Here is a 24,532-nt window from a genome sequence, read left to right on the forward strand (position 1 = left end):
TCATCTCATCTACGAGGAGCTCAAACTGAACAGTCTAATGGGAGAAGGAATCCGTTCACTTGTTGTTCTTCTGGTTCAGCTGGCCAGGTATGTCCAGCTGACAAACTGCAGCTCTTGTATATCATTCAGTGTCTCTTGATGATTATTTTTATGGGGAATTTGGGAATTGCCCTGAGTGGAGCAGGCTTTCCGTGGATCCGAAAAAAAAGAATCTTAAAACCTTACCTTGGTGCTCAAAGGGTTGGCCTATCCCCTAATCTGTCATGCCAAAGAGAAGCAAGACTGAAATAAGCCTGTGTCTCTTTGGAGGCTGACAGCTGTTACATGCATTCATGTCTTGCAGATAGCCCAGCACATAACTCAGTAGATGTCACAGAAACTCAAGAAGGTGGAGGGTGGTTTTGTCCCCTCTAATGTCATTGATCTCTTTCTCATTCTAGGGATTTAAAACTTGAAGCTTATATAGATTATTACTACAGAGACTATCCAGCCCTTGTAAAAACCTCCAGACAGACTTGTGTAATTGATCAAGGTGAGTTGAAGGCTTTGCAAAGCTGGATATTCAGTGATAATGATGTGCAAATGCAGTGGCGATGATGATGTGCAAACTGTCCTTGCTACTGAGCACCTTGGTAAGTGTTCCCTTTAAACCTGGTCAGGACTTAATCCCAACATGCAAAGCTGTGCTCATGGTGCTGAGGTTGTTCCTTTGTTTTTCATACCCTCCTAAGAAGCCTGGGGTGAAATTAGCATAGTGTAGCTGGTGCTCTTCACAGAACTAGGGCTTGGGAGGGGAATGGTGGTGTCATCTTGGCTGGCTGAGAAACCTCAGCAGGCAACTGGGGAAACCCTGGCAGTGAGATGTGCCTCTCATGGAAAGTATTGCTGGGCTGGCAGGCTCTTGGGTGATCGTTCATAAACAGTAAATCAGAGCTGAACCCACACAACTTAAAGTGTAAATAAGGTCAGAGATTGCCCACGTCCCTGTTTAGTGTCCTACGAGCTGACATTGCTAGTCATGTAAGAGAAACTGTTTCTCCTGACTCCCAAAAAGTAATCTCATGGCAATCCTCAGGATTTGCTACTCCTGTTTGTTGTCAGGGAAGGCAAAGAGGTTATAGGTGGGTTGTCCTCTCACTTCAGCAGTTTAATGTTGAATTACAAGACTGTTCTGGTGAGATTCGGGGAATTATTCCTTTTCATTGTAGGCTGGGATAATTTTTGTTCTTCAGAGACAGTTTGGTGTCTCACGTTTTCATCACTGTCTAGCTATGAACTCCCATCTAACAGGAGGGATGTGATCTCTCACCTTTGGGGAAGTACTGTCTTTTTGTTGTTAAAAGAAGCACCTTAGGGTTTGCTTGGGGAATAGTGGAGGGTTGTTGTGCATTCACCATGAACTCAGTGTCATGTCTGTTCATATGATTCAGTCCAAACAGGTTTCATGCACCATCCCGCATTTTTCTCTGCTGAGCCTCCAAGTATCTTTCAGTGGCTGAGTTCCTGTCTGAAGGGAGAAGGAGTGCAGCCTTACCCCTACTTACCAGGCATCTGTGAGAGGAGCAAACTGGTAGTACTGGTATGTACCTTGGTAAAAAGGATATGTTTTATTCTGTCATCGTGGCAGCTCTATGGCCAGGGTTTGCTTCCTGTGAGTGGAGCATCCCCAGTGGGGGGTAAAACAACAAAGGGTTTAATGGGGCCATGCTGGAGGAGTATTGAGCCTGTGATCAATAACTGTGCTGTAGCCATACTGTTGGAGACTTAAAATCGTAGGATCATAGACTGGTTTGGGTTGAAGGGAGCTTAAAGCTCCTCCAGCTCCAACCCCTGCCCCAGGCAGGGCCCCCTTCCACTAGAGCAGGTTGCTCCAAGCCCCTGTGTCCAACCTGGCCTTGAACACTGCCAGGGATGGGGCATTCTTAAGCATCTCCCGGTGTTGTTGCTCTATGTTAAGACTCATCTGCCTGCATGAAATTGTCTTGAGCATCCCCCGGGTATGGTAAACAGAATCAGCCTCTCGTCAGGGAAAATAACACATATTTAGCAGAAAGAAATCTCTGTGAGTCCCTGCTTTTATTATTTGAATATTCTTTGTAAATATTATTTGTGAATGCTCCAACCCTGGCAGTGTTCAAGGCTAGGTTGGACAGACCCTTTGGTGACATGGTTTAGTGTGAGGTGTCCCTGCCCATGGCAGGGGGGTTGGAACTAGACGATCTTCAGATCCTTTCCAACCCTACCTATTCTATGACTACTGAAGGGTGTGGATGGGGTTTAGCAGGTGGGAGGAGGTATTTGAGGCTGAGAAGGGGAGCTCATGAGTAACCTGTGCTTCACTGCTTATGTTTTTTTGTGGTTTGCAGCAGTGGCATGTGCAGAGTAATACTGTAACTCCAGGTTAACTGTAATTTGTGAGTGAGAATTTCTCTGCTCGCTTCTTGGGCATGTATCAACATAAATAGAGTTGCATGAGTAGTTACAAGTGCTGATGTTATCTCCTGGGCAGCCTCCCTCGCTTGTTCACAAAGTATTTGTGGAGGAAACCTGCCAGGACAGGGTTTGGAGCTGAGGTGTTGAGCCTGAGGTGCCTGAAGAGGAAAAACATCCCTGACTCTGCTCTCACCAGGTGTCCAAGATGAGTTGCAGAGTCTCTCACGGGAGCTGCCAGGAGTCAGCCTGTCCTCTGCTTCAGAGTGTGGAGGGTTGAAGCAGCAGCACTGAGGCTGTCTGAAGTGCTTTGATTTTGCTGCCCTGGTAGCTGAAGTGGACCCTGCTTTGAGTGGGGAGCAACCTCTCTCTCGAAGCCTTCACAAAGTAGCCAATATTCAAGATGTGGAGGAAACAGAGTGAAAAATGGTGTCTGTAGATGATGTGTGTTGCAAGAGAAATTAGATGAAGTGTGAGAACCATGGGAAAGATGACCAGGAGCAGGTTTTTCTCTTTAGAAGATCTTTCTACTTTTGAAACAATCATCAGGGAACATCCAGCTGATTGCTCCAGGATGTGTTTTTTCCAAACTCCAAGATAAAAATCTAAAGTATAAAAGTTGACTTGTTCAGTTGTTTCAGTCTCCCTTTACTAACAGTGTTTTCACAACACACCCATCCCTCTGTGTGAGTTACTGCAGTGATCTTCTGCCTGTTTGGACACTAAGTGACTGTATTACGATGTCTCTTTCCTATCCAGAGTGTGGCTCTGTATATACTTGGGGATGAGAGCGCTGTGTCTAATGAAGCCTCCCATTATTTGTACAAGATTACATCAGGTAATGATGCTTTGAGCCATGATACTATCTCCTGGTGTCTTGTGCTTGTTATGTGCTGCCCTTTTGCTTGGGGGATGTGGAATTAATGTGGCCTTGTCTTTCCTAGGCCAACGAAAGCAGCAAATAGAACAGGATGACAATAGGTATGAGGCTTTTTAGTTTTTAAGCTCTTGAAGTTTTGACTTTCTGCTGACTTTTGGACTTGCTTTCATTAGCTTCTCCTTTATTTCACAGTTGCAGTTTCAGACACAGCACATCTGTTTCCAGCCTGGCTGAGAAGTTAGTTATTTGGATGACTAACGTTGGTAAGAGCAGCTTTTATCATTGTGCAGAATGGTACAATCAAAAGGAATAGCCTTGTGCTTGCACAATATGAAATAATACACTTTATCTACTTTTGATAAAAGCTTTTTTTTTCCTTGTTATTCTTAAGGTTTCACCTTAAGAGATCTGGAGTCTCTCCCCTTTGGGGTAGCTCTTCCCATCAGAGATGCAATATATTACTGCAGAGAGCAGCCTGCCTCAGACTGGCCTGAAGCTGTTTGTCTCTTGATCGGGCGCCAGGATCTGTCCAAACAGGCGTGTGAAGGGAACCTGCAGAAGGGTAAATCTGTGAGTATGGGCATCAGGGGATTTCACAACGCTGGGCTGTGGGCAGAGCACTGTTCCCCACCATCTGGGGATGCTCAGGGCATCAGAAGGTGCAGATTCAAGGTTGAGGGCAATGCTTACGCACATGGGAGGGTTTCAGTATAAAACCAGCATCCGGCACAGGAAGGCCACATGCATAGCTGTGGAAACTGCCAATGTAAACCAGATTTTCAACTTCATTTAGACATGATGCTCAAAAGCTTTGCCTACAGAGCTGTTTGATTGCCTCGGTAAGTCCTTCTCCTCCCCTGCAAAATGGCTGTGCCTTTGAGAGATGTTAGAGAGGTTTTGGTACTCCGTCCAGAGACAAAACAGCAAAGCCCAGGGAATCACAGAACCAACCAGGTTGGAAAAGCCCTTTCAGCTCATCCAGTCCAACCGTCCCCAGCAGTGCCAAGGCCACCACTAACCCCTGGCGCTGAGGCCTCGGCTACCGGGGCTGTGAACACTTGGAGGGACAGCGACTCCAGCCCTGCCCTGGGCAGCCTGTTCCAATGCCTGAGCACCCTCTGGGCAAGGAATTGTTCCTCAGCTCCACCTAAACCTCCCCTGGAGCAGCTTGAGGCCATTTCCTCTTGTCCGAAGTGGGTATTTATCAGTCTGGCTCCTTCTTGGGTTGGCATCTCCCACTCCTCTGGAAGAAACTGATTGCTTTCTGAAGCATACTTTTCGTATTTCTCCTCAGAAAGGGTTTAGTTATATGGATCCTGAAGTAAAATGGAAAAAAACCGTGGTGTTTTTCTCTTAAACATTTTTCTACTGATGGTGGGAATCACTGGAATCTCAGAGTTGTAGCTCACTGAAGTGTTGAGGACACTGAAAGCTGGCTGGTGGCACGCATAAAACCACTTTAATAGTAGCAAATTCTCTGTAGCCTATAGTCAAGAGGAGGGATTTGTAGTCCCAAGTACATCTTGGTCAAGATCCTTGCTGCTGTCTTAGGTTTGGAAGTGATATTAAAATTATGCCAATTCTTTATATCAGAGGCTTCATGACTAACTACCCATTGAAAAGTTAATCCATTGAGCAGAAAGTAAAGGAGCTCCATGTTCAAATCTGTGTCCCACCACCCATTAAAACCCCATTTTGGTTTGTGCTGCTGAGGTTTTGCCCAGCTGTAACAGTACTGAATCTGCAAATGGTGATAAATTGATTTTATCACTTACTTTATAACAATGCCTCGAATGTCTGTTACCTTAAAAGGAGAAAATGAGCTTCAAACACCAAATTGTTTGTCATTTCTCAGGAGGGCAGGGTGGAGTTTCCTGTTTCAGAACGGACGCTGCCTCTATGGGTGGTGCAGTTCTCTGTTGAGATCTGGGGGGTATTTATCAGAAGAAATGGGGTTTCATTCATCAGCTCTTCATTTACTTGTGCTCTGGTGTCATGTGTCAGTGAGCCTTAGGAAGAGCTGGGTTTGATTTGGTCTGTGGGATTCTGTATCTTTTCCTCTTGCTGGAATTGTGAGGTACAGAATAGGAAAAATGACCAGTGTAGGGAGAGGGGTGTGGGGTTTGTTCCCAGTTTTATCATTCCAGTATTTCTCAGTGCTTGCTTTGTGGTTTTTCTCATTAATCTCCCATCTGTGACAGATGGAAAAGAAAGAGCAATATACTGACTTCCCTTAGGGTCAATGTCCAGATTATTTTGTTAGACCATAAGGAAACTATATTCTGCAGGAAAGCTTGTTTCTGCAGAACTCTCAAATTATAATGAATCATAGGCTGGTTTGGGTTGGAAAGGACCTTCAGATCATCCAATTCCAGCCCCCTGTTGCATCCTCACTTACACTGTTGTTGTCCTGTGTGTCGCTTGGTGAGGTGAATAAATAGTGTTGGACTTGATCTTAAAGGTCTTTTCCAACCTGGAGGTCAGAGTCTTAAACAAGGATTTTGTAAATCTTGCATAGAAAAAGGGCCTTTCCACAGTGCTTCTCAGCTACAAAGTGCTTCAGAATTTTTCTGGCCATGTAGCTCTGGTGTGGAGGTTCAAAACCAATCTGGTACTGTGGTGAAACCCAGCTTGGCCAACAGCAACGAGCATTTGGAATTCACTGCCAGGCAGGATGACTTTATTTTAATAGGAGGCTTGGTTTTCCCAAGGTTGTTGCAGGAGGAAATAACAATTAAAGCTCTGATTCATGAAAACATCAATGATTAATAAAATGACAGGTTTCTGAACAGAATGAACAGAACAAGTTGGGGGTCAGTAGGTACTGGCACTTCTAAAAGCAGTTTGTCACCGTGGGACTGTGTCTGGAGTTTAACCTCTGTTTAATACACATCAAAATGCTTTCATAACCATCATAGCTAATAACTGTGTAGGCAGGAGGGGAAAGCCCTTAACTACCACTGCTCTGAAACAAGAAATAGTGTAGAAAGAGAGAGAACTATTTGCTATGTCACCTCTGCAAGCTCTCGCTTGTCAGTCCTTGCTCAACAGCTACATCTTGTAGCAAAACACTTGAGATGTCATCTGCTGTCTTGATAGTTACTTATATCATGTAGATGTGCAAAAATACTTACTACAATGCTCAGAAATTCTAAATCAATGCCCATTGTACTTACAGCCCCATCCCAATGCAGGTACCTGTGCTGAGTGTGTTCAGGTCGTGGTGCTGGTATTTGCTGGCTCTCTGACAGTTACCAACATCCATGTGCACTACCAGCAACAACTTCTTCCCTTCCTCTTTCCTTGCAGTCTGTTGGCCCAGTGCTGTCCTCGGACATTCCCTCTGGAACTGAATCAGAAGAGGATGAGGATGGCATGAACGACATGAATGAGGAGGTGATGTCCCTGATCTGGAGTGAGGATTTGAGAGTGCAGGAAGTGCGCAGGCTCCTGCAGAGCGCCCGTCCTGTGCGTGTCAATGTAGTGCAGATGCCAGAAGCCAGTGACCATGAATACATAGAAGAGAAAGAAAACAGGTAAAGAACTCTCTCTACTTCTGTCTTGTTAGTATTTCACTCGGGTGAGAAATGATGTGAGTATTGCTGTTGGCTTAAAGTTGTGTCAAATCACACAGTGCAATATAGCTTAGTCTGAACTGAACATTAAAGAAGGCAGTCCTGAGTGAAGGACACAGAGGAGAGGGCTTGATTCCAGAACCTGGGTCTTCGAAGCTCAGTCTGCATCAAAACTCTGCTGTATTTGAGTTGGAAGACTCTTGGGATTGGAGCAGGATATGGGAAGGACTCTTAGTTTGAAGCCCAAACAGAATGTTGACCTCAGGGTTTGAAGGCAGATTTGTGTCATCTTTTCCTCACTTAAAAAGGATGAAATATAAGCAGAGTCTACACTGTACAGAAAATGCCTCTATAGAGAGCAAAGCCTCATCCATCCCCTGCCTAAAACTGGAAAGCCCTTTCTCAGGGCTCATCTTGGGTCTTAGCAAGCCTTGGGTCAGGGGACCTAATTTATTCTACAGAAAGCAAATCCACTGTCCCATCCCTGTCTTTGTTGAAGCCTCCTGTTGGAGCCATTTTGTACCCAGTAGCTTTACAATTATCCCCATCCTCCTTCTTTATTCACTTATTTTGGGGATGTTAAAAGTATCTTCTTTAACAAAACAAAAGCAGAGCACCCTGCAGAAGTAGGAAACTAAAGGAATGCATCAAGCTACAAGCTGAGTAATCTAACGAGTCTAGAAAGTGTTTCCAGAGTAAATCACAGAGACCTGTGGTCGGCATTCTTGGAAGCACATCATTAATTCAGTACACAGGTTGTTACAAGATGTGATGACCAGTCATAGCAGGAGCCCACACAGCAATCAGCTTGGTTTGCTTTCTCCTTTCACCCTGTTTCTGAGATGGCTGCTGAACTCTCTCTGGCATAGATTTATTTAACCAGCATCTATCTTTAAGGGGAAGATAGTGGCAAGTTTCAACATGATGTCAGCTCAAGTACAGCTTTGAGATTTATCTTGTAAGGAGTAAAGATTTGGTTCAAAAGTTTGGCCTGCTGAAAAAGGAAAGATAATGTTATCTAGCCAGGAAGAAGAATGGTCTGTCCAGTGCCTGTCATCCACAGGTTCATTTTATATCACGTCTATGGAAAATTTTCCATATTAAGCAGTTGGCTTGGTCTTGCTTTCATCTCCCCAACAGGTTGTTGCAGCTCTGCCAGCGAACCATGGCCCTGCCTGTTGGACGAGGGATGTTCACTTTGTTCTCATACCATCCTGTTCCAACTGAGCAGCTGCCCATCCCGAAGCTGAATCTAACGGGTATGTTGGTCAGTGGTGTAGAATCATGGAGTGGGTTGTGGTGGGAGGGAGCTTAAAGCGCCTCCAGCTCCACCCCCTGCCACAGGCAGGGACACCTTCCTCTAGAGCAGGTTGCTCCAAGCCCCTGTGTCCAACCTGGCCTTGAACACTGCCAGGGATGGGGCACTGACAACTTGCTTGGGCAGCCTGTTCCCGGGCCTCACCAGTTTTCTCCCAGAGAAGTTCATTATTTAACAGAATGTGATTGAGTTTATCCCATTTCTTTCTGAACCTCTTGTAATTTTTGTAGTATGTTTCTACAAAGAATTTCGTAGCTTAAGTGAGCTTTTAGTGAAGAAGTAACTCTTCTTGGTTTTGAATCTGCCACCTTCTAGTTTCTTCTCCTGGAATGGTCAAGGCCAGTGTTACTTTCAAACACTGAGATGTTATATCAGGTACATTCTGAGAAGCAGAGAGAAGTGAAGCAGCTGGTCAGTGTTAGGGTCATACAGGACACAGATACTGCAAAGTCATAGAATCATAGAATCTGCCAGGGTGGAAAAGACCTTTAAGATCACCAATTCCAACCATTACCCCAGTAATAACGTAACCATTACATTACTCCACGTTGGTGGTTTACTTGCTGTGCTGAGCTTCTGTCTCCTGACATGCCTGAAGGTGCTGAGGCTCTCTCGGATCAGAACTGGTACCTCACATGCTGTCAGTGTTCACTCACTTGTCACCCTCCTGAAGCTGAAAGCTGTTTTGGGAGCAGTTTGGCTTCATCTGAGTGTGTTACTGGTTCTCTCACCGGCAGGCCGTGCTCCTCCGAGGAACACCACTGTGGACCTGAACAGTGGGAACATTGATGTGCCTCCTAACATGGCCTGCTGGGCCAGCTTCCACAACGGGGTGGCTGCTGGCCTGAAGATAGCACCTGCCTCACAGATAGACTCTGCTTGGATTGTCTACAACAAGCCCAAAATCGCTGAACTAGCAAATGAGTACGCTGGCTTCCTCATGGCTCTGGGGCTCAATGGGCATCTCACAAAGCTTGCCACGCTCAACATACACGACTACTTAACTAAGGTGAGCCCTTCCTTCCGCAACAACAGAGAAATACCTGTAGGACTTGAATTCTTTAAAGAAAACAAGAAAGAAAAGTCAACAGATGGCTTTGAAACACTGAGTTGGAAGATTCCTGGTGCAGGAGGATAAGGGAGTTGTTTCATCAGCGTCAGTAGCACAGGACTTCATTTCTGTTTGAAAGATTTGCAGCAGTTTTGCACTAAATCACAGAATCCCAGACTGGTTTGTGTTGAAGGGAGCTTAAAGCTCACCCAGTTCCAACCCCCTGCCCCGGGCAGGGACACCTTCCACTAGAGCAGGTTGCTCCAAGCCCCTGTGTCCAACCTGGCCTGGAACACTGCCAGGGATGGGGCAGCCACAGCTTCCCTGGGCACCATGTGCCAGCACCTCAGCACCTTCAAAGGGAAGATCTTCTGCCTTGTATCTAACCTGAACTTCCTCTGTTTTAGTTTGAACCCATCACCCCTTGTCCTATTGCTACAGTCCCTGATGACTCTTCATAAGAGAAACCATGATTGATTTTGGCTTTATCCCAGAACCTACTGATTTCAGACAGGTTAGATCATGATTCCCTTACATTGACACAATATACATTTATGGTACCAGCCCCTGATCATCCTTGTGGCCTCCTCTGGACTTGCTCCAACAGCTCCATGTCCTTATGTTGAGGACACCAGAAGTGCACCCAGTGCTGCAAGTGGGATCTCACCAGAGCACAGCAGAGGGGCAGGATCCCCTCCTTCACCTCACATTGTGCACACCTCATTGGAATAGGTGAATGAGACACTGGGATGAGTGTTTCTCCTTTGCTGAACACTTCTAATCTCTGGCTGTTGCTCTGTTTCCTTTCTCAGGGCCATGAGATGACAAGCATTGGACTGTTGCTTGGTGTGTCGGCTGCCAAGTTGGGCACAATGGATATGGCCATTACGCGCCTCCTGAGCATCCACATACCTGCCCTGCTGCCACCAACCTCCACAGAGCTGGATGTCCCCCACAACGTGCAGGTGGCTGCTGTCATAGGAATAGGCCTTGTGTATCAGGGCACTGCTCACAGGCACACAGCTGAGGTTCTGCTGGCTGAAATAGGTACGTGCTGACACTGGAAGAAATGGGAAGGGCACTGGGAGACTCACAACATGGGAATGACCTGCACAGTGCATCAGGGGCATGAGCATTTTAACTGTGCATCTCCCACCCCAGTATTCACCTCTCATTTTCCAAACTTTATCTTCTGTTTTCAGAGGAACAGAGGTTATTGTGAACCATGTGCTTGTCTAGCGTAGAACAACCATTGAATTTAGTAGAAGAAACGTGGCAGCATCATTGCTGGACTTGGATACTTTTTCCATCTGGAAATCTTGTCTGATCAGAGCTGGTCTGGGGTTGCCAGCTACTTGGTAAAAGGAGATGTGTAATTACACATTCCTGCTGTCCCAGATGGCATGTCTGCAGAGATCTTGACCCGCTGCAGCTTTTGAGCAGATCCAGTGCACACTGTGTACCCAATGCATCTGATGCTCCCCAGACATTTGTTGTTTCTCATGTCTGTCCATGAGGTGGCTGCCACTGTAGAAACCAGAGGTGAAGGCACTGGGTGGGGTAAAAATGCTTTCCTCTTGCAAAGACAAGTCCTTCTGGCTCACTGGGGTGGTGGAAGTACAGCCATCATGTCCTAAGTTCTCCTGTTCTGAATTTTGCTTAAGGCTTTCTAAACAGTAGTCTTTAAAAGTTGATTCTGAACAGTAAATCTGATCTGAGTCCTCATTCTGTGCATAGTTTTTATGAGTTTATTTGTAAGTTAAGCTCTTAATCGTGTTTATATGTGACTTTAGTTAGAAGAGACTGTATGGTCTATTAAATAAAGAGTGGGCTAAATCTAAGGTTGGAATTGTTATATTTCTAGTCATTTAATCTGTGCAATCTTTTCTAGCAGCAGCTAGACATAGCAGCAACTCGTACTGCTTCTGGAGGGGTTTGCCATTTGGTGATAGGTGGGTTAAGTGACAGTTACTTGTAATTCCACTGAGAACTTTGCTGACTTTATTGAGAAGGGACAGATATTTTTTTCCTCATTTCATCAGGAATATAGAGCTTAATTCCTCTACATTGTGCCTTTGTGGTTACATATAACTATTACTTTTGGAATTTTGAAAGATGAATTTCAGTGGTTTGTGTTCTCCAGGACGTCCCCCTGGGCCAGAAATGGAGTACTGCACAGACAGAGAGTCCTATTCCCTTGCATCTGGGCTGGCCTTAGGCATGGTTTGCCTGGGGGTAAGTGCCTCTCACTTGCAACTGCAGTTAGTAGAAGAATCATTACATATTGAGGTGGGGTGATAAGAGCTGTTCCATCCTTGACTTCCAAAGCAATTTTTACACTCATCTAGGAAGGCACTTCCATATTAATTCTTCTCTTCATCCCTTAGCATGGAAGCAATCTGATAGGCATGTCAGACCTCAATGTTCCTGAGCAGCTTTACCAGTACATGGTTGGGGGTCACAGGAGATTCCAGGCAGGAAAGCACAGAGAGAAGCACAAGTCTCCCAGTTATCAAATCAAGGTATGTGTTGGGTTTTGCATGTTTAAGCTGAAGACTGCAGTAGGTAGAAGTCTGAGAGGTGTGATTCTGCACGAAGTGACTGTGACTGTGTACACACATCAGTGCAATGATGCTCTGAAAGCATGTGTTGTGTTTTCACAGGAGGGAGACACCATAAATGTGGATGTTACTTGTCCTGGTGCCACACTTGCCCTTGCTATGATCTACCTAAAGACTAACAACAGGTGTGAACCTTGGAATTGCTCAGACATGTGGCAGTAAGCTGGGGCAGCAGTTTAACCTGCTGTCGTGTTGGCTCTGCTTGGTGAGGCTCACTCAGTTTTGTGAGCTGCTGAAGCATGATGTGGAAACCCAACTCCTTTACTGTGCTCTGCAGATCCATTGCTGACTGGCTTCAAGCACCAGACACCATGTATTTACTGGACTTTGTAAAACCAGAGTTCCTTTTATTGAGGGTAAGGTTTTCTTCTGTTTCATTTCTCAGTCTACTTAATGATACAAAAACTCTATTACTTGGGGTTTCAATCCAGCCACATCCAGAATCCTTTTGATAGCTGGTACCCTGTTGCTTGCCAGCCAAGCTCATACCTTCACTGTCAGTTTGTAGTAAGCTGCTTGTCATGCAGCACTAGAGACAGAATATATTGAGGAATGATTTGAATGATGCATTTTATGTAGAATGTTAAATGTTTAGGTAAGTTTTTATTGCTTTTCCCATTAATTATTAATTAATTTCACAGATAAAATGTAAGTTAGGCCTCAGCATCTATGTCCATAGGGAATTTTCATCTCAGTTTGCCACCTAAAGATAGAGACTTTATGATACAGGATTTGTTCTGTGGTGCTTTTTCTGCAAGCAGAATTTGTATCTCTTAGAATAAAAGCTCCTTTGTCATTTCTGCTAGGAAGGCTGAGAAACAGTGAAAAGCTGCTGATGGGTGCCTGGACTGTCTGTTTGTGGGTGCAATCAGTGCATTAAAAAACACCACTGATGTTTGTGTAGCTTTTTTATCTTCCTTATGCCTTTGGCTTTCTTTTTAGACCTTGGCTCGATGCCTGATTCTGTGGGATGACATCTTGCCCAACTCCAAGTGGGTTAATAGCAACGTGCCTCAAGTAGGTATTTACATTTCATGTTTCATTCCCACTTTTACATCTCATTGGGTTGTTCTGCATGTGAACACCTCCATAGTCACATGAGCTGCACTGGAAAATGTACATTCATTGTGTTCGCATGGCAGAGATGAGTGTTGCAATGGATTTCCTGGATAATGATGGGAGCACTGGGGAGCCCCATCCCATCGTCCTAGAAAGGAGAGGATGGAGGAGGGATGTAACTGTTGAAGACACAGAATGGTTCCAGGGAGAGAAAGGGTTTAAACTTCAATTGACCAAGCAAGAAGAGAGGTGCAGCATTGCTTCAAGGTTTCAGTTGAGCATTAGGAGTAACTTTTTCAGCACTGATGCTCCAAAATGTGTTGTATGGAATTTTAAAGACCAAATTAGATCAATATCTATTAGAAATACAAGATGCTCATGGTCTATGTGGCATCTTGAGGTCTCATCATGGTCTGTTTTCTCTCTTCCTGAGTACATACATAGCATTGTGCTGCTGACACGGATCTTGCCATTGTTTTACAAATCTTTAAGGGACCAGATCCAGGAGCATTGGAAGGTGTCCCTTTAGATCAGAAGCACAATGGAGCAATAGCATGTGTGGGGAAGAAAACCCAAACATCTTTATATGCCTGTGAAACAGGCCTGCTTTGTATCACTTATGAACCCTTGATGCCCAGATTCAGTTAGTTAATCACTTTCTCTAGATTAACTTTTCTATCTCTTTTCGCAGATCATAAGAGAGAACAGTATATCTCTTCAGGCAACAGAGCTGCCTTCATCTGAAGACCTGAGTTTAGAAACTCTGGCGTAAGTAACATGGAAAAAGTTGTTCTGCAAAGTGCAGCTGAACTCTACAGAGACAGCAGCATGAAACCCCCTCTCCCTTGTTATTTAGGGGATTTTACTCTGTTTCCTCTAAAGGATAAGTCTGTCTCTTCAGTTTTTTTCCTCTTTTTCTGCTTCTGAAGGAGCTTGGGATGTGTATTCAGATGAGGACAAGAGAAGCAGAGTCATTTCCTGTTTGTGTTGTTTCTTAGGCAAGCTCATGTCTACATCATTGCTGGAGCGTGTTTGTCACTGGGATTTCGATTTGCTGGGTCAGAAAATTTGGCAGCATTTAAGTGCTTGGTAAGAGGGTTCATTTTTCCCTTCACTTTCCACAGAGCTATAACTTATCTTTTATGTCTATATTTAATATGCATTTCTCTTGTTTCCAGTACAAATATGCAACAGATTTCCTCAAGTGTTTGTCAGCACCAACAGCTTCAATAGTAAGTTCTTTCTAGCTTTCTCTCAGTGAAAAGGGGGAGGGTTTGCTGTGTAATGCACTTTGATAACCCTCACCAAAACCTTAATGGAAACAAGCTCATCCTTTTTACTGCTCAGTATTACTATAGAATGTGTCAGGGCTGTGAATCATTTTTAAGGGCTTTGCTGATCTCTGCTCTCCCTTTCTCTGTGGAATGTGGGTTTTGAACTCTGGGGTAGAAACCAGTGTATGAAGCCAACCAGAAGTGTGTGTTTGACCACAGAAATGTAATAATGCTCTCCCTTTTCTGCTTGAAGACAGGTCACTATAACCTAGAAACATGCTTGAGTGTCCTGCTGCTGGCTCTTGCAATGGTGATGGCTGGCTCTGGAAACCTGAAGGTCCTTCAGCTCTGCCGCTTCATGCACAAGAAGACGGGTGGAGAGATGAACTATGGGTTCCACCTGGCTCACCACATGGCTTTGGGGCTGCTCTTTCTGGGAGGAGGAAGGTAACTTCCCATTGCCAAAGAGAAGGGTTTTATCTTTCGCCTCTCCTGCAAAAGCTTTAGCAGTGGGCACTTCACTTGATTTTCTTCTGATAATATCTGGATGCATAAAGACATAGAATCACAGAATCGACTAGGTTGGAAAAGAACTTTAAGATCATCAAGTCCAACCATCTTCTATTACAAATGAAAGTCCTGTTGTCTTCTAGATACTGCATCACTTAAATGCCACAGGAATGTTTCTGGCTTGTGTTTATTTCCTACCACTACACGGTTATTTTGACTCCTGTAGGAACACACTTGTAAATGCTTTGCCTCTATGCACTTACTACTGTCCTTCCCTGGGACACCAAAATACTTTGAACACCTCTGGCCAGTGTTTGTTAGCACAGAAACTAATGGGTAAATGTTGTTCTGCAGATACTCACTGAGCACTTCCAACTCCTCCATTGCTGCTCTCCTCTGTGCTCTGTACCCGCACTTCCCGGTTCACAGCACGGACAATCGGTAAGGGTTTGCAAGGGTTCATGTTTCCTGCAGCTCAGTCATCTTACAGAGCTGTTACCTAGAGGCAAGTGATCTAGGATTTGTACCTACGTGCTCTGGAAATTAATATTTGGAGGTTTAAACAAAAACAGAAGTGGAAACTAGAAGAAATAAGTGAAGATACAAGGTGATAGTGGTGATCTTTTGAGCAGTGAGGAGCAGCAAGCAGGTTTCCTGAGGGTCTAAGCTGCGCTCCTGTGACTTGACTGTCCCAGTTTGCTCAGCTGAAAAGATTTTTCATGCAAGATCTGTCCATTTGTGACTCTCAGTCAGTTTTAGTTACAACTCATTAAGCCCTGTTCTGTTCGCTAACACGTTAGAAAAATACAAAACCTACTGCATTACTCCAGATTGCCTTTAGTTTAACCAACAGCTGGATTTGGTTATTGAGCTGTGTGTAGTTGGTGGTTGGGGATTATTCCCTGCCTGTTCTGCACAGTGCTGAATTCCTTATTCCCACACACAGGTACCACCTTCAGGCTCTGCGTCACCTCTACGTGCTGGCAGCAGAACCGAGGCTCTTAACGCCCGTTGATGTGGATTCAAACACTCCTTGTTATGCACTGATAGAGGTTACATATAAGGTGAAGTGTCTGGAGGAGTGAGGGCCTTTGAGAAGGTGTGGGAGACAACTGAAGGCTCTCTACCAAAAGCATGCTCTTCTCATTGTTGTGGCCAGCAGTCGGGTTTGTTTTCAAGTTGTGGTGGAGAGGAGCCAAACTATGCAAATAATAGAAGGGTTGTGCTCAGCCCCCTCACACCTTGTATGTGCTTTGATGTCACCTGGAGAGCAGAACACAGGACAAGGAGAAGGCACCACAAAGTCTTCAAACAGTCAGTTGTGCAGTGACTGACCCAGTATCCTCTTTCTGAAGAGGAAGGGCTTTCAAAGGCACACAGGTGGTTGGAACCATCTCTGGTTTGAAAAGTCGTCTCCTAATTCTGCTGAAATGGGCAACTTGGCATTTATCGTTGGTGCTTGCATGATGTGTCTTTTGGGAAGGACTCCTTTCTGTAGGATCTGTTTTGTGAGGCAGATGATGCTCATAAAGGGACTAAAGAAGGGGATTCTGGGAGAAGAGGTGCAATATGGATCCCTTGTGGTTCTGCAGAGTTCTGCATGTTCAGGACATAGTTTATTACTCAAACCTTCAGATTTCAGTTGAAGTGTGCTCGACTTGCACAATGTTGTGTTGATACATTGGTGAGAAATACCTTTAGTTTAGGTATTTGTTTCCTGACATAAAGGTAATGCTAAGTCATGTGTTTACTCAGAACTCAGGAACAGAAACTGGCTGAATCTGCCGATGAAGTTGTTAAAAATGAGATGAAAGTTTTCTTTCTTCTCACACAAAAATGAGCTTTACTAACGTGTGAACACTGGTGGTGTTTTGAAGGGCACACAGTGGTATGCAGAAGCCACCGAGGAACTGATGGCACCCACACTCCTTCCAGAGCTTCACTTACTGAAGCAGGTAAAGGAAGTCTCCCTTTTAATGAAGAATTTAATCACCCACTTTGTCACAAACAATGCAAGGACAGAGATTGAGTGACCTTTCCTGATTCCCTGTCCAGCCATAGCCGGACTCTGGGCAATACTGTCCCATAGTGATGGCTCCAAAGACAAGTCTGTGACTGTAGAGCATGTGTTTAATCATACCACATGCTTCTCTTTGGGCTTTGTCATAGTGCTTTCAAGACCTATTGTAGCAGGGAATTCCCTGTGCCAGCAAGCTTCACTGCAGGATAGCAAAACTAGGTGCTCTTTCTTCTGAGCTTTCTGGGTGGGCAGCACTTCAAAAGGGCACATGCTCTTGTAAGGGCTGAAGAAGGACTGTAGGCTTGTGTAGAAAACTCTTTAAATTCATGATTCTGGTTATGTGTAGTAACAGCAACGCTTCCATTGACAGATCAGAGTGAAGGGACCACGGTACTGGGAATTACTAATAGATCTCAGCAAGGGAACAAATCATCTGAAGTAAGTATTCTTTATGACACGTTATACTACAATACTTAACTGACTAACGACCGTGTAGTAATAGTTTCTAATTCTTCTTTAAAGCCTCCTGTACTCGTAACACCTACAGTTCAGAAAGAAGTCTGGTTTTGATGGCTTCACTGTTGTGCATTTGACAGCACTTTAGGGTGAAGAAAGAAACTGCGTAGCTGGTTTCACCTGTTGATGTGAATAACTCATGCAAAAACAGAGCAGGGGAAAACCTGATAGTAGAAACCGCAGCTATTGGGATTGAGCAGGACCAGAAACCCTCTTCAACTCATGCTTTTAGTTTAGTTTTGAGTTGATGTGATGTCATGTTTCCCAGACTGTTGTTACAGTTCAGTAACTGTTACTGCTTTGTGAAGCCCTGCTTTTCTCACGTGAAGTATACAAAGTGCTGCTGCTGCTTTCAACCTCTCTGTTCAAATGTGTGGCAACTGAAAAACAGAAGTCTTACCGGAATACACTATCTGTGGGTACATCATTCTCATCTTTGCCCCCAACAGCCTACAGCATAACTTGTTGCTGTGAGTAGTGCTGAGAAGCCAGCTGCATCTTTCATCAATAACATGGCTTTTCTAGTTCATTCAAGCACCACTATTGAGATTAAATTAGGCACCACAATGCCGCACCTCTGGGCCCTGCCTTTAAAGATAAGAAGCAGGATTGATGTGGAGTGCAAATTCCATCAGATGAGGAGGCACATATGGATTCATCTGCTGCACCAGAGCTGGCAGAAGCCAGCCTTGTTCTCCTGGCTTCACGTTACCACACTTGAGTGCTTGTTTGTCCAGAAGAGCCTTCCTGTGCTGCCACAGCAGAAACCAGCAGAGGTGACTGAAGAACTTGCTGCTTTGGGGACTTACCTATTCTCTGGGTCTCCAGCTGCTTTGAATCTCTCGGCTCTCATATGACATCTTGTCCTCAGCCCTTTAGAGCAGTAGGGACCTGACTGGCCGTGGTTTGGAGATAAACACGTGTGAGAAATAGTTTTCCCTATCTTAGTACCTATGAATTGCTCTATATTACGTTAAGCAGTTTCAATACAGACAGGTTATTTTAAGGATGCCCAGTGACTAAAGTTCATGGTGCAACTGATACTCCAAATGAGGTAAACATGCAGCTGCTGTGCAAGAGTGTAACTTCGAGCTGCTGCATACTTCTGTTCATAGGCTTGGCCAGGAATAGCAGGGCTTGTTGGGTTTCTGGTTTTCTGGGTTATTGCTTTGGGTTTTAATGAAGAAAGGTCCATCACAGCACCTGTGGGTACCAACTTGCATGGTTTTCCTTGGTGCTGGGAGCTCATCCTAAGAGAGTCTAACAAGAACCTGCAATGGCTTCAGGAAGTTATATTCCTTATATTCATAGGGCTCATTCCCTTCTTCATCACCGTTGCCTGTCATCACATCACTGTTTGATGGCAGCCTGCCCTGCAGATACCAAGTTTTCTGTGTATACATGACTGAGACAGGGTTTAAATAATCAGGATAAAGCCTGTATGGGGATATTGGCCTCTTGAGAGTTTCCCAACACAAGAGGGACGTAGAGCTGTTGGAGCGAGTCCAGAGGAGGCCACGGAGCTGCTGCGAGGGCTGGAGCAGCTCTGCTCTGGAGCCAGGCTGAGAGAGCTGGGCTGGGGCAGCTGGAGAAGAGAAGGCTCCTGAAGGGGACACCTTAGAGCAGCTCCAGGGCCTAAAGGGGCTCCAGGAAACCTGGAGAGGGGCTTTGGACAAGGGATGTAGGGACAGGACAAGGGGAATGGCTTTAATGTGCCAGAGGGGAGACTGAGATGAGCTCTGAGGCAGAAGCTCTTCCCTGTGAGGGTGCTGAGGCGCTGGCACAGGGTGCCCCGAGAAGCTGTGGCTGCCCCATCCCTGGCAGTGCTCAAGGCCAGGTTGGACACAGGGGCTTGGAGCAACCTGCTCTAGTGGAAGGTGTCCCTGCCCGGGGCAGGGGTTGGAGCTGGAGGAGCTTTTAAGGTCCCTTCAACCCAAACCAGTCTGGGGTTCTATGATTCTATATTATTGCTCCTAAACTGTTGGAGGTCACATTTCCTTCACTGTGTATGTGTACTGATTTAAAGCAAGCACTGCTGCTGTTGCAGATCAATCCTCTCCAAGGGTGGTGTCCTGTACGTGAAGCTGAGAGCAGGGCAGCTCTCCTACAAGGAGGACCCGATGGGCTGGCGCAGCCTCCTGGCACAGACTGTCACTCACCGCAACTCGGAAGCTCGGGCGTTCAAGGTATTGTTCCCAAACTCCTTTCCTGCCGGGAATGCTGCCTCTGGGAAGGCTGAGGCAGGCACACCAGCTCCTGCTGTGTTCTTTATTTCCAGCACTTGGCTCTGCCACATGGTTATGAGTAAGACGTTACTTGCTTTGCTTGAGGGAAGTGTGGTGGCTTTTGCAGAGCATGTGATGAGCTTGAGCTGAGAATGGATGTTTGCTGTGGGCACACAGAAGCATTGGACACAGTTTGCCCACAGTGTGCCTTATGTAGGTTCCAGTCTTGTTACTTGTGTACTGGGGAAGGAAGGATTGGGTATAAATTGCTACTACATTTGTGCAGTAAACCCAAAAGACATGTTTTAATCTGTTTTTCAGCCAGAAGCAATTTCAGCTTTCACCTCTGATCCTGCTCTGTTTTCATTTGCTGATTACTTCTGCAAACCAACTGTGAACATGGGCCAGGTATGGTGCCTCCATGTGGACCAGCATGGTTTCTTGCTTGCAGGAATAACAGATGGGGAAAACCTCTGTTAAACTGAGGAACAGAATTCAGTCCGTCAGGTTGTGGGGATGGGAATATTCTAAGGGATGTTTTGTAACACGAAGGTGTAAAACAATACTTCTTGCTGGCATTTTTTATATCACAGTTGCTGCTAATTATATCCTCCAGTTGTGTTCATGCAGAATGTGTTTAACAAATACTGAAAAACCTGTTCAGTGTCTTGAAGTATTTGGGTGAAGTCACTGGGGAAGGGTTAGGGTGTTTTGCACTGTATTTCTTTGCACTAAACAACTTGAGAGAGTGAAATACAACTACTTTAATCCTCGTTTTAATGAGCCCAAGCATCAAAGTGAGCTGTGTAAACTTGTCAGCTGCCACTCATTGATGCAGTGTCAGTGCATGGGTTAACTTTAATGGAAGGAAATGTGAGCAAAGCAAGAACCTGAAATCAAGTGTCGCTGGCATGTGCTTTGTGTTAAACATGTGTCTTTTATCAGAAACAGGAAATCCTGGATCTTTTCTCTTCAATTCTTTACGAGTGTGTTACCCAAGAAAATCCAGAGATGCTGCCCACGTACATAGCCATAGATCAGGTGGAGTAAACTCTTGCTTTCTTAAAGCTACACTTAGGCAAAGAGTGTTGGTTTTGCACGTGCTTTTCTAGAGGACAGAAAGGAAGAAGGGGAGATATCAGTGAGCTGACAGAGATTTTAAAAGCAAACTGGAACATAGTCTAAAGTAATGAGAACTGAAATCGCACAGGAAGCATTAGCTGGCAGCTTCTCAGTAGGTGCTCAGGAGGGTGGCCCTTGGCAAGGAGGGGTTGGAGGATTCATTTACTTCATGTCTATGGCAGCACTCAGCAGTATTGCTTCCCTCCTCCTCGTCACGCTCTCAGTCACTTTTTGTTTCCCCTCTGCTAGGCTGTGAGGAGATTAGAACGAAAAGAAATGTCTGAGACGTTTGAGCTGTGGCAGATAAAGCTGGTGTTGGAGTTCTTCAGCTCCAGAAGCCACCAGGAGAGGATGAGCAGGAATCCCAACCGAGGACTCTTCATGAACTCTGAATTTCTGCCCGTGATGAAGTGCACCATAGATAATACATTGGACCAGTGGCTTCAAGGTATAGAGAAGAAAACTTCAATCTGACAGCCATGGTTGCCATTTGGTGTTCTTATCTTCTTGCTGATCAGGGTTGGCTTTTGCCTCAAAACTACTGAAAACTGGTAACTGAAGGGAAGGCACTTGTGTGTCAGCATAAACCAACTTGGTTTCAGTTTAGTGCATTTGGTGTGAAACATTGTCTGTATTGGTGGCAGGTTTAGTTAACATGGAAGGTTTTGCTTCCCAGAGAAAAAGCTTTCCTAGTACCACACTGGGAGATTTTTCTAGGAGCAAAAGCAAGGGGTGACCACAGCAGAGAGCAAGGTGGCCATGGCAGAAGGAGGAAGGTTTGCAAACAAACCCTTAGCCCACCTTTTGTGGGGAGATGGAGACTCTTTTCAGCTGGCTTTTTGTGTGGCAATACTGTTGTCTTGCCTTTCTGCTCCCTCGATTTTACCAGGACATGTTGTGTGTTACAGCTGGAGGGGATGTGTCTCTGCATTCCTACCTCAGTGGGCAGCCCACGGAGGAGTCTCAGCTCAGCATGCTGGCTTGCTTCCTCATCTACCACTCGGTCCCCACGCCAGGCCAGCTGGCCGCTGGTGGCTTGGAAGGTAAGACTGGGGTGACAGGGTTCCTCTGAAAGCTGGACCACTGATGTTTAGTCTTTAATTGTCTTGAGTCTGGACAGGAAAGGTACAAACTTTATGCAGGACTAAAGAAGCCAGAATTAGCCTAGATACAAAAAGCCTCAGCTTTTTCCTGACCTCCAGGTAAGGATGTTCTTGCAGGCAGCAGGACCAGGTAAAAGGAGCTGTGATGGGGGAAAGCGTTCTTTTTGTTGGGCTGGCCGTATCCTGAATGTCCTTAAATCTTGCCTATAAGCACCTATTCAGAGTGATCACCAGCTCTTCTGGGTTTCCATCCTGATCTGGGATTCAGGGAAATCCTGGACCTTTTCACTTGGCAGCTTTTTCTCTCGCTGCCTGTCAGCCCCAGCTGGGGATACACCAGTCCTCTGCTTGCCTAAGGCTTGTCAGCTTGTGAAAGCAGTGCAGCTGCACTTTGATTCCTGCAGGCCACAGCCCCCAGCTGGAGCCCTGTGCAGGCAGTGCCACCCTGAGGGTACAGGGTGTCTCATCTTGAATGTTCTCCAGTTGGGTGCTTGGGTGTCAGCTCACGTCAAAAGACCTTCGTGGAAATGCTGCTTTTCTGTGCCCTCTCTGCCTGTTACATGGCTCTATTCTGTGATTCCCGACACATTAGTGGAATTTGGTATTTCTTAACATTCTACTGTAAAAACTTACTTTTTAACCAGTGTTGCAACAAAATGAACGGCAGTGAGCACCTCTCCAGAGACACCTGAATGCTGTTTGCTCTCCCTCCGTGACACTCCTTTTATCGGACATTCCACCTATACATGCTCATTTTCCTTCTTTCTTTCTTCTCTTCAGGAAGCACAAACTTCTCTGAGCTGCTTCTGAAGTTCAAGCAGTTAAATATGCCAGTCCGTGCACTACTGAGGCTGGCTCCTCTGCTCCTCAGAAACCCACAGGCCATGGTGCTGTAGTTACAGGAGGTCAGAGCTCTGTCTGGTCAGTGCTTTTCAATACCATGCAGGTAACATGTACTTGATTTTTGTAGCTTCTCAAACTACATCAACTTCAAACCTGTCCCTGGATGTGGTGACTGTGACCAGGAGTTATTTATAAATTGTTACAATGAATTAAAAAGAAATTGTAAAAGTGAACTAATAATAAATTTACTTTTGTAACTAAGGAGTGTTTACAAATCTGTCTTTTTGTGGTGGGGTCTGAACAGCCCTTGGCTGGGAATGGAACAATTTCCTTGTTGTTATAACTAGTTTGCTTGACATTTATCTTAATCCGCCTCCACGAGGTGCTGTAGATTGCAGGAGAGAGGCAGCTCAGGAGGCTCTTGCACAGGAGGGACGTGGAGCTGCTGGAGCGAGGCCAGAGGAGGCCCCGGAGCTGCTGCGAGGGCTGGAGCAGCTCTGCTCTGGAGCCAGGCTGAGAGAGCTGGGCTGGGGCAGCTGGAGAAGAGAAGGCTCCTGAAGGGGACACCTTAGAGCAGCTCCAGGGCCTAAAGGGGCTCCAGGAGACCTGGAGAGGGGCTTTGGACAAGGGATGTAGGGATGGGATGAGGGGAAACAGCTTCCAACTTGAAGAGGGAAGAGTTTGATGAGATACTGGCAGGAAGCTTGTCATTATGAGGGTGCTGAGGCGCTGGCACAGGGTGCCCAGAGGAGCTGTGGCTGCCCCATCCCTGGCAGTGTTCAAGGCCAGGTTGGACACAGGGGCTTGGAGCAACCTGCTCTAGTGGAAGGTGTCCCTGCCCGGGGCAGGGGTTTGGAACTGGATGATCTTAAGGTCCCTTCCAACACAAACCAGTCTATGTTAAGGTGCCAAACTTGCTTTTCCTCTTGGGTCTCCTGCTGGAAGGGAAGGGGAGTCACCTGCCTTCCTGCTCACATCGTGCCAAGGGTGCTCTTCAAGGCCTGGCATGATCTTTCATTCTCATCTATGGGATTTACTTTTATTTTTGGGTCTCAAGACTATTGTGTCCCCTCCATAAGCACATACACTCCGTCAGCACGAACTGCTCTGCTCTACTCATCACTACACACTCGCTCCTGCACTGTTTACATCTTTGTTTCTTTCCTCCTCTTTGTTCTGCAATTAGTCAGTGGCTGCTGAGCAGGCACCTGCCTCCAGCACCTTACGTTATGTCTGGGCACGGGCTGAAACTACTGACACACCACTTCAATAACTGGGCACTCGTTTGGGTTTCCTTCATCTCCGCTCACTGCTGCCTTCTGTGTTCCCCAGAGCACTGAGCTTGGAGCAGGGCTGGATCCAGCTTTGTTCCAAGCAGGCCAGGCACTTAATTTGTCATTAAAGAGGTGGACTCCCTCCAATAAAAGCAGCCAGGGGTTGAGTGATCACTACTGGAAGAGCAGCCAGAGCCAAGCTCTTGGACTGCTGATTCTGAAGGCTCGAGTTTGATCTCATGCTGTGGGATTGGAGCTGATCTTCATCCCCTTGTTATTCCCAAACCCTCAAGCGGAGGAGCCAAAGGATGTTAGGGAGGGGAGAAACGGATGAAGACAACCAGGAGTGATTACAAAGAAAGCAGAAGTGACCTGAGGAGGAGTCTCCCATGTCCTGCTGCTGGCTCCAGGGCAGATTGAGGGTGGCAAGAAAGGATGAGCCTGACCCACAGCGTGCTCCTGGGAGGAGCAGCGAGTGCAAGAGGAAGTGGATGTGTCCTGAGGGAAGTTCCTGTGCAGAGTGCACGGGAGATGGCTCTGTCCGGGGAGAAAGGGTTTGCATGTGCAAGATTGGGAAGAGGAGGGAGCTCCTGCAGTGCCTCTGTCACTTGGAGCCTGGAGACATCGGGCTTTGGTCTTTTATATTAAAAGAAACCATAAAACACCTACTCCAACGGTACCTTCTTTGTTATGTGAGTTAAATAAAGGCTT

General features: G+C 45.8%; 1 protein-coding gene across 1 annotated transcript in view; it reads left to right on the forward strand.

Moving 5' to 3' along the window:
• Nucleotides 1–22,600, forward strand: part of LOC104405604 (anaphase-promoting complex subunit 1-like) — a 33,259-nt gene extending 10,659 nt beyond the window's left edge. Inside the window, 30 exon segments of the mRNA XM_010014351.1 lie at nt 1–87; nt 441–532; nt 1,431–1,579; nt 3,190–3,268; nt 3,375–3,411; nt 3,503–3,573; nt 3,702–3,880; nt 6,620–6,846; nt 8,026–8,144; nt 8,941–9,212; nt 10,067–10,301; nt 11,398–11,489; nt 11,642–11,776; nt 11,918–12,000; nt 12,153–12,231; nt 12,818–12,892; nt 13,626–13,702; nt 13,933–14,023; nt 14,113–14,166; nt 14,462–14,655; nt 15,073–15,159; nt 15,665–15,782; nt 16,596–16,673; nt 17,109–17,176; nt 19,302–19,440; nt 19,801–19,887; nt 20,425–20,520; nt 20,851–21,049; nt 21,510–21,644; nt 22,485–22,600. The exon segment at nt 1–87 is cut by the window's left edge and continues 29 nt beyond it. Coding sequence (XP_010012653.1) covers nt 1–87; nt 441–532; nt 1,431–1,579; nt 3,190–3,268; nt 3,375–3,411; nt 3,503–3,573; nt 3,702–3,880; nt 6,620–6,846; nt 8,026–8,144; nt 8,941–9,212; nt 10,067–10,301; nt 11,398–11,489; nt 11,642–11,776; nt 11,918–12,000; nt 12,153–12,231; nt 12,818–12,892; nt 13,626–13,702; nt 13,933–14,023; nt 14,113–14,166; nt 14,462–14,655; nt 15,073–15,159; nt 15,665–15,782; nt 16,596–16,673; nt 17,109–17,176; nt 19,302–19,440; nt 19,801–19,887; nt 20,425–20,520; nt 20,851–21,049; nt 21,510–21,644; nt 22,485–22,600 — 3,550 coding nt within the window.
• Nucleotides 22,601–24,532: the final 1,932 nt, after the last annotated feature.

The sequence above is a fragment of the Nestor notabilis genome, unplaced genomic scaffold (assembly GCF_000696875.1).
Source record: "Nestor notabilis isolate BGI_N333 unplaced genomic scaffold, ASM69687v1 scaffold15685, whole genome shotgun sequence".
Taxonomy (NCBI): Eukaryota; Metazoa; Chordata; class Aves; order Psittaciformes; family Psittacidae; genus Nestor; species Nestor notabilis.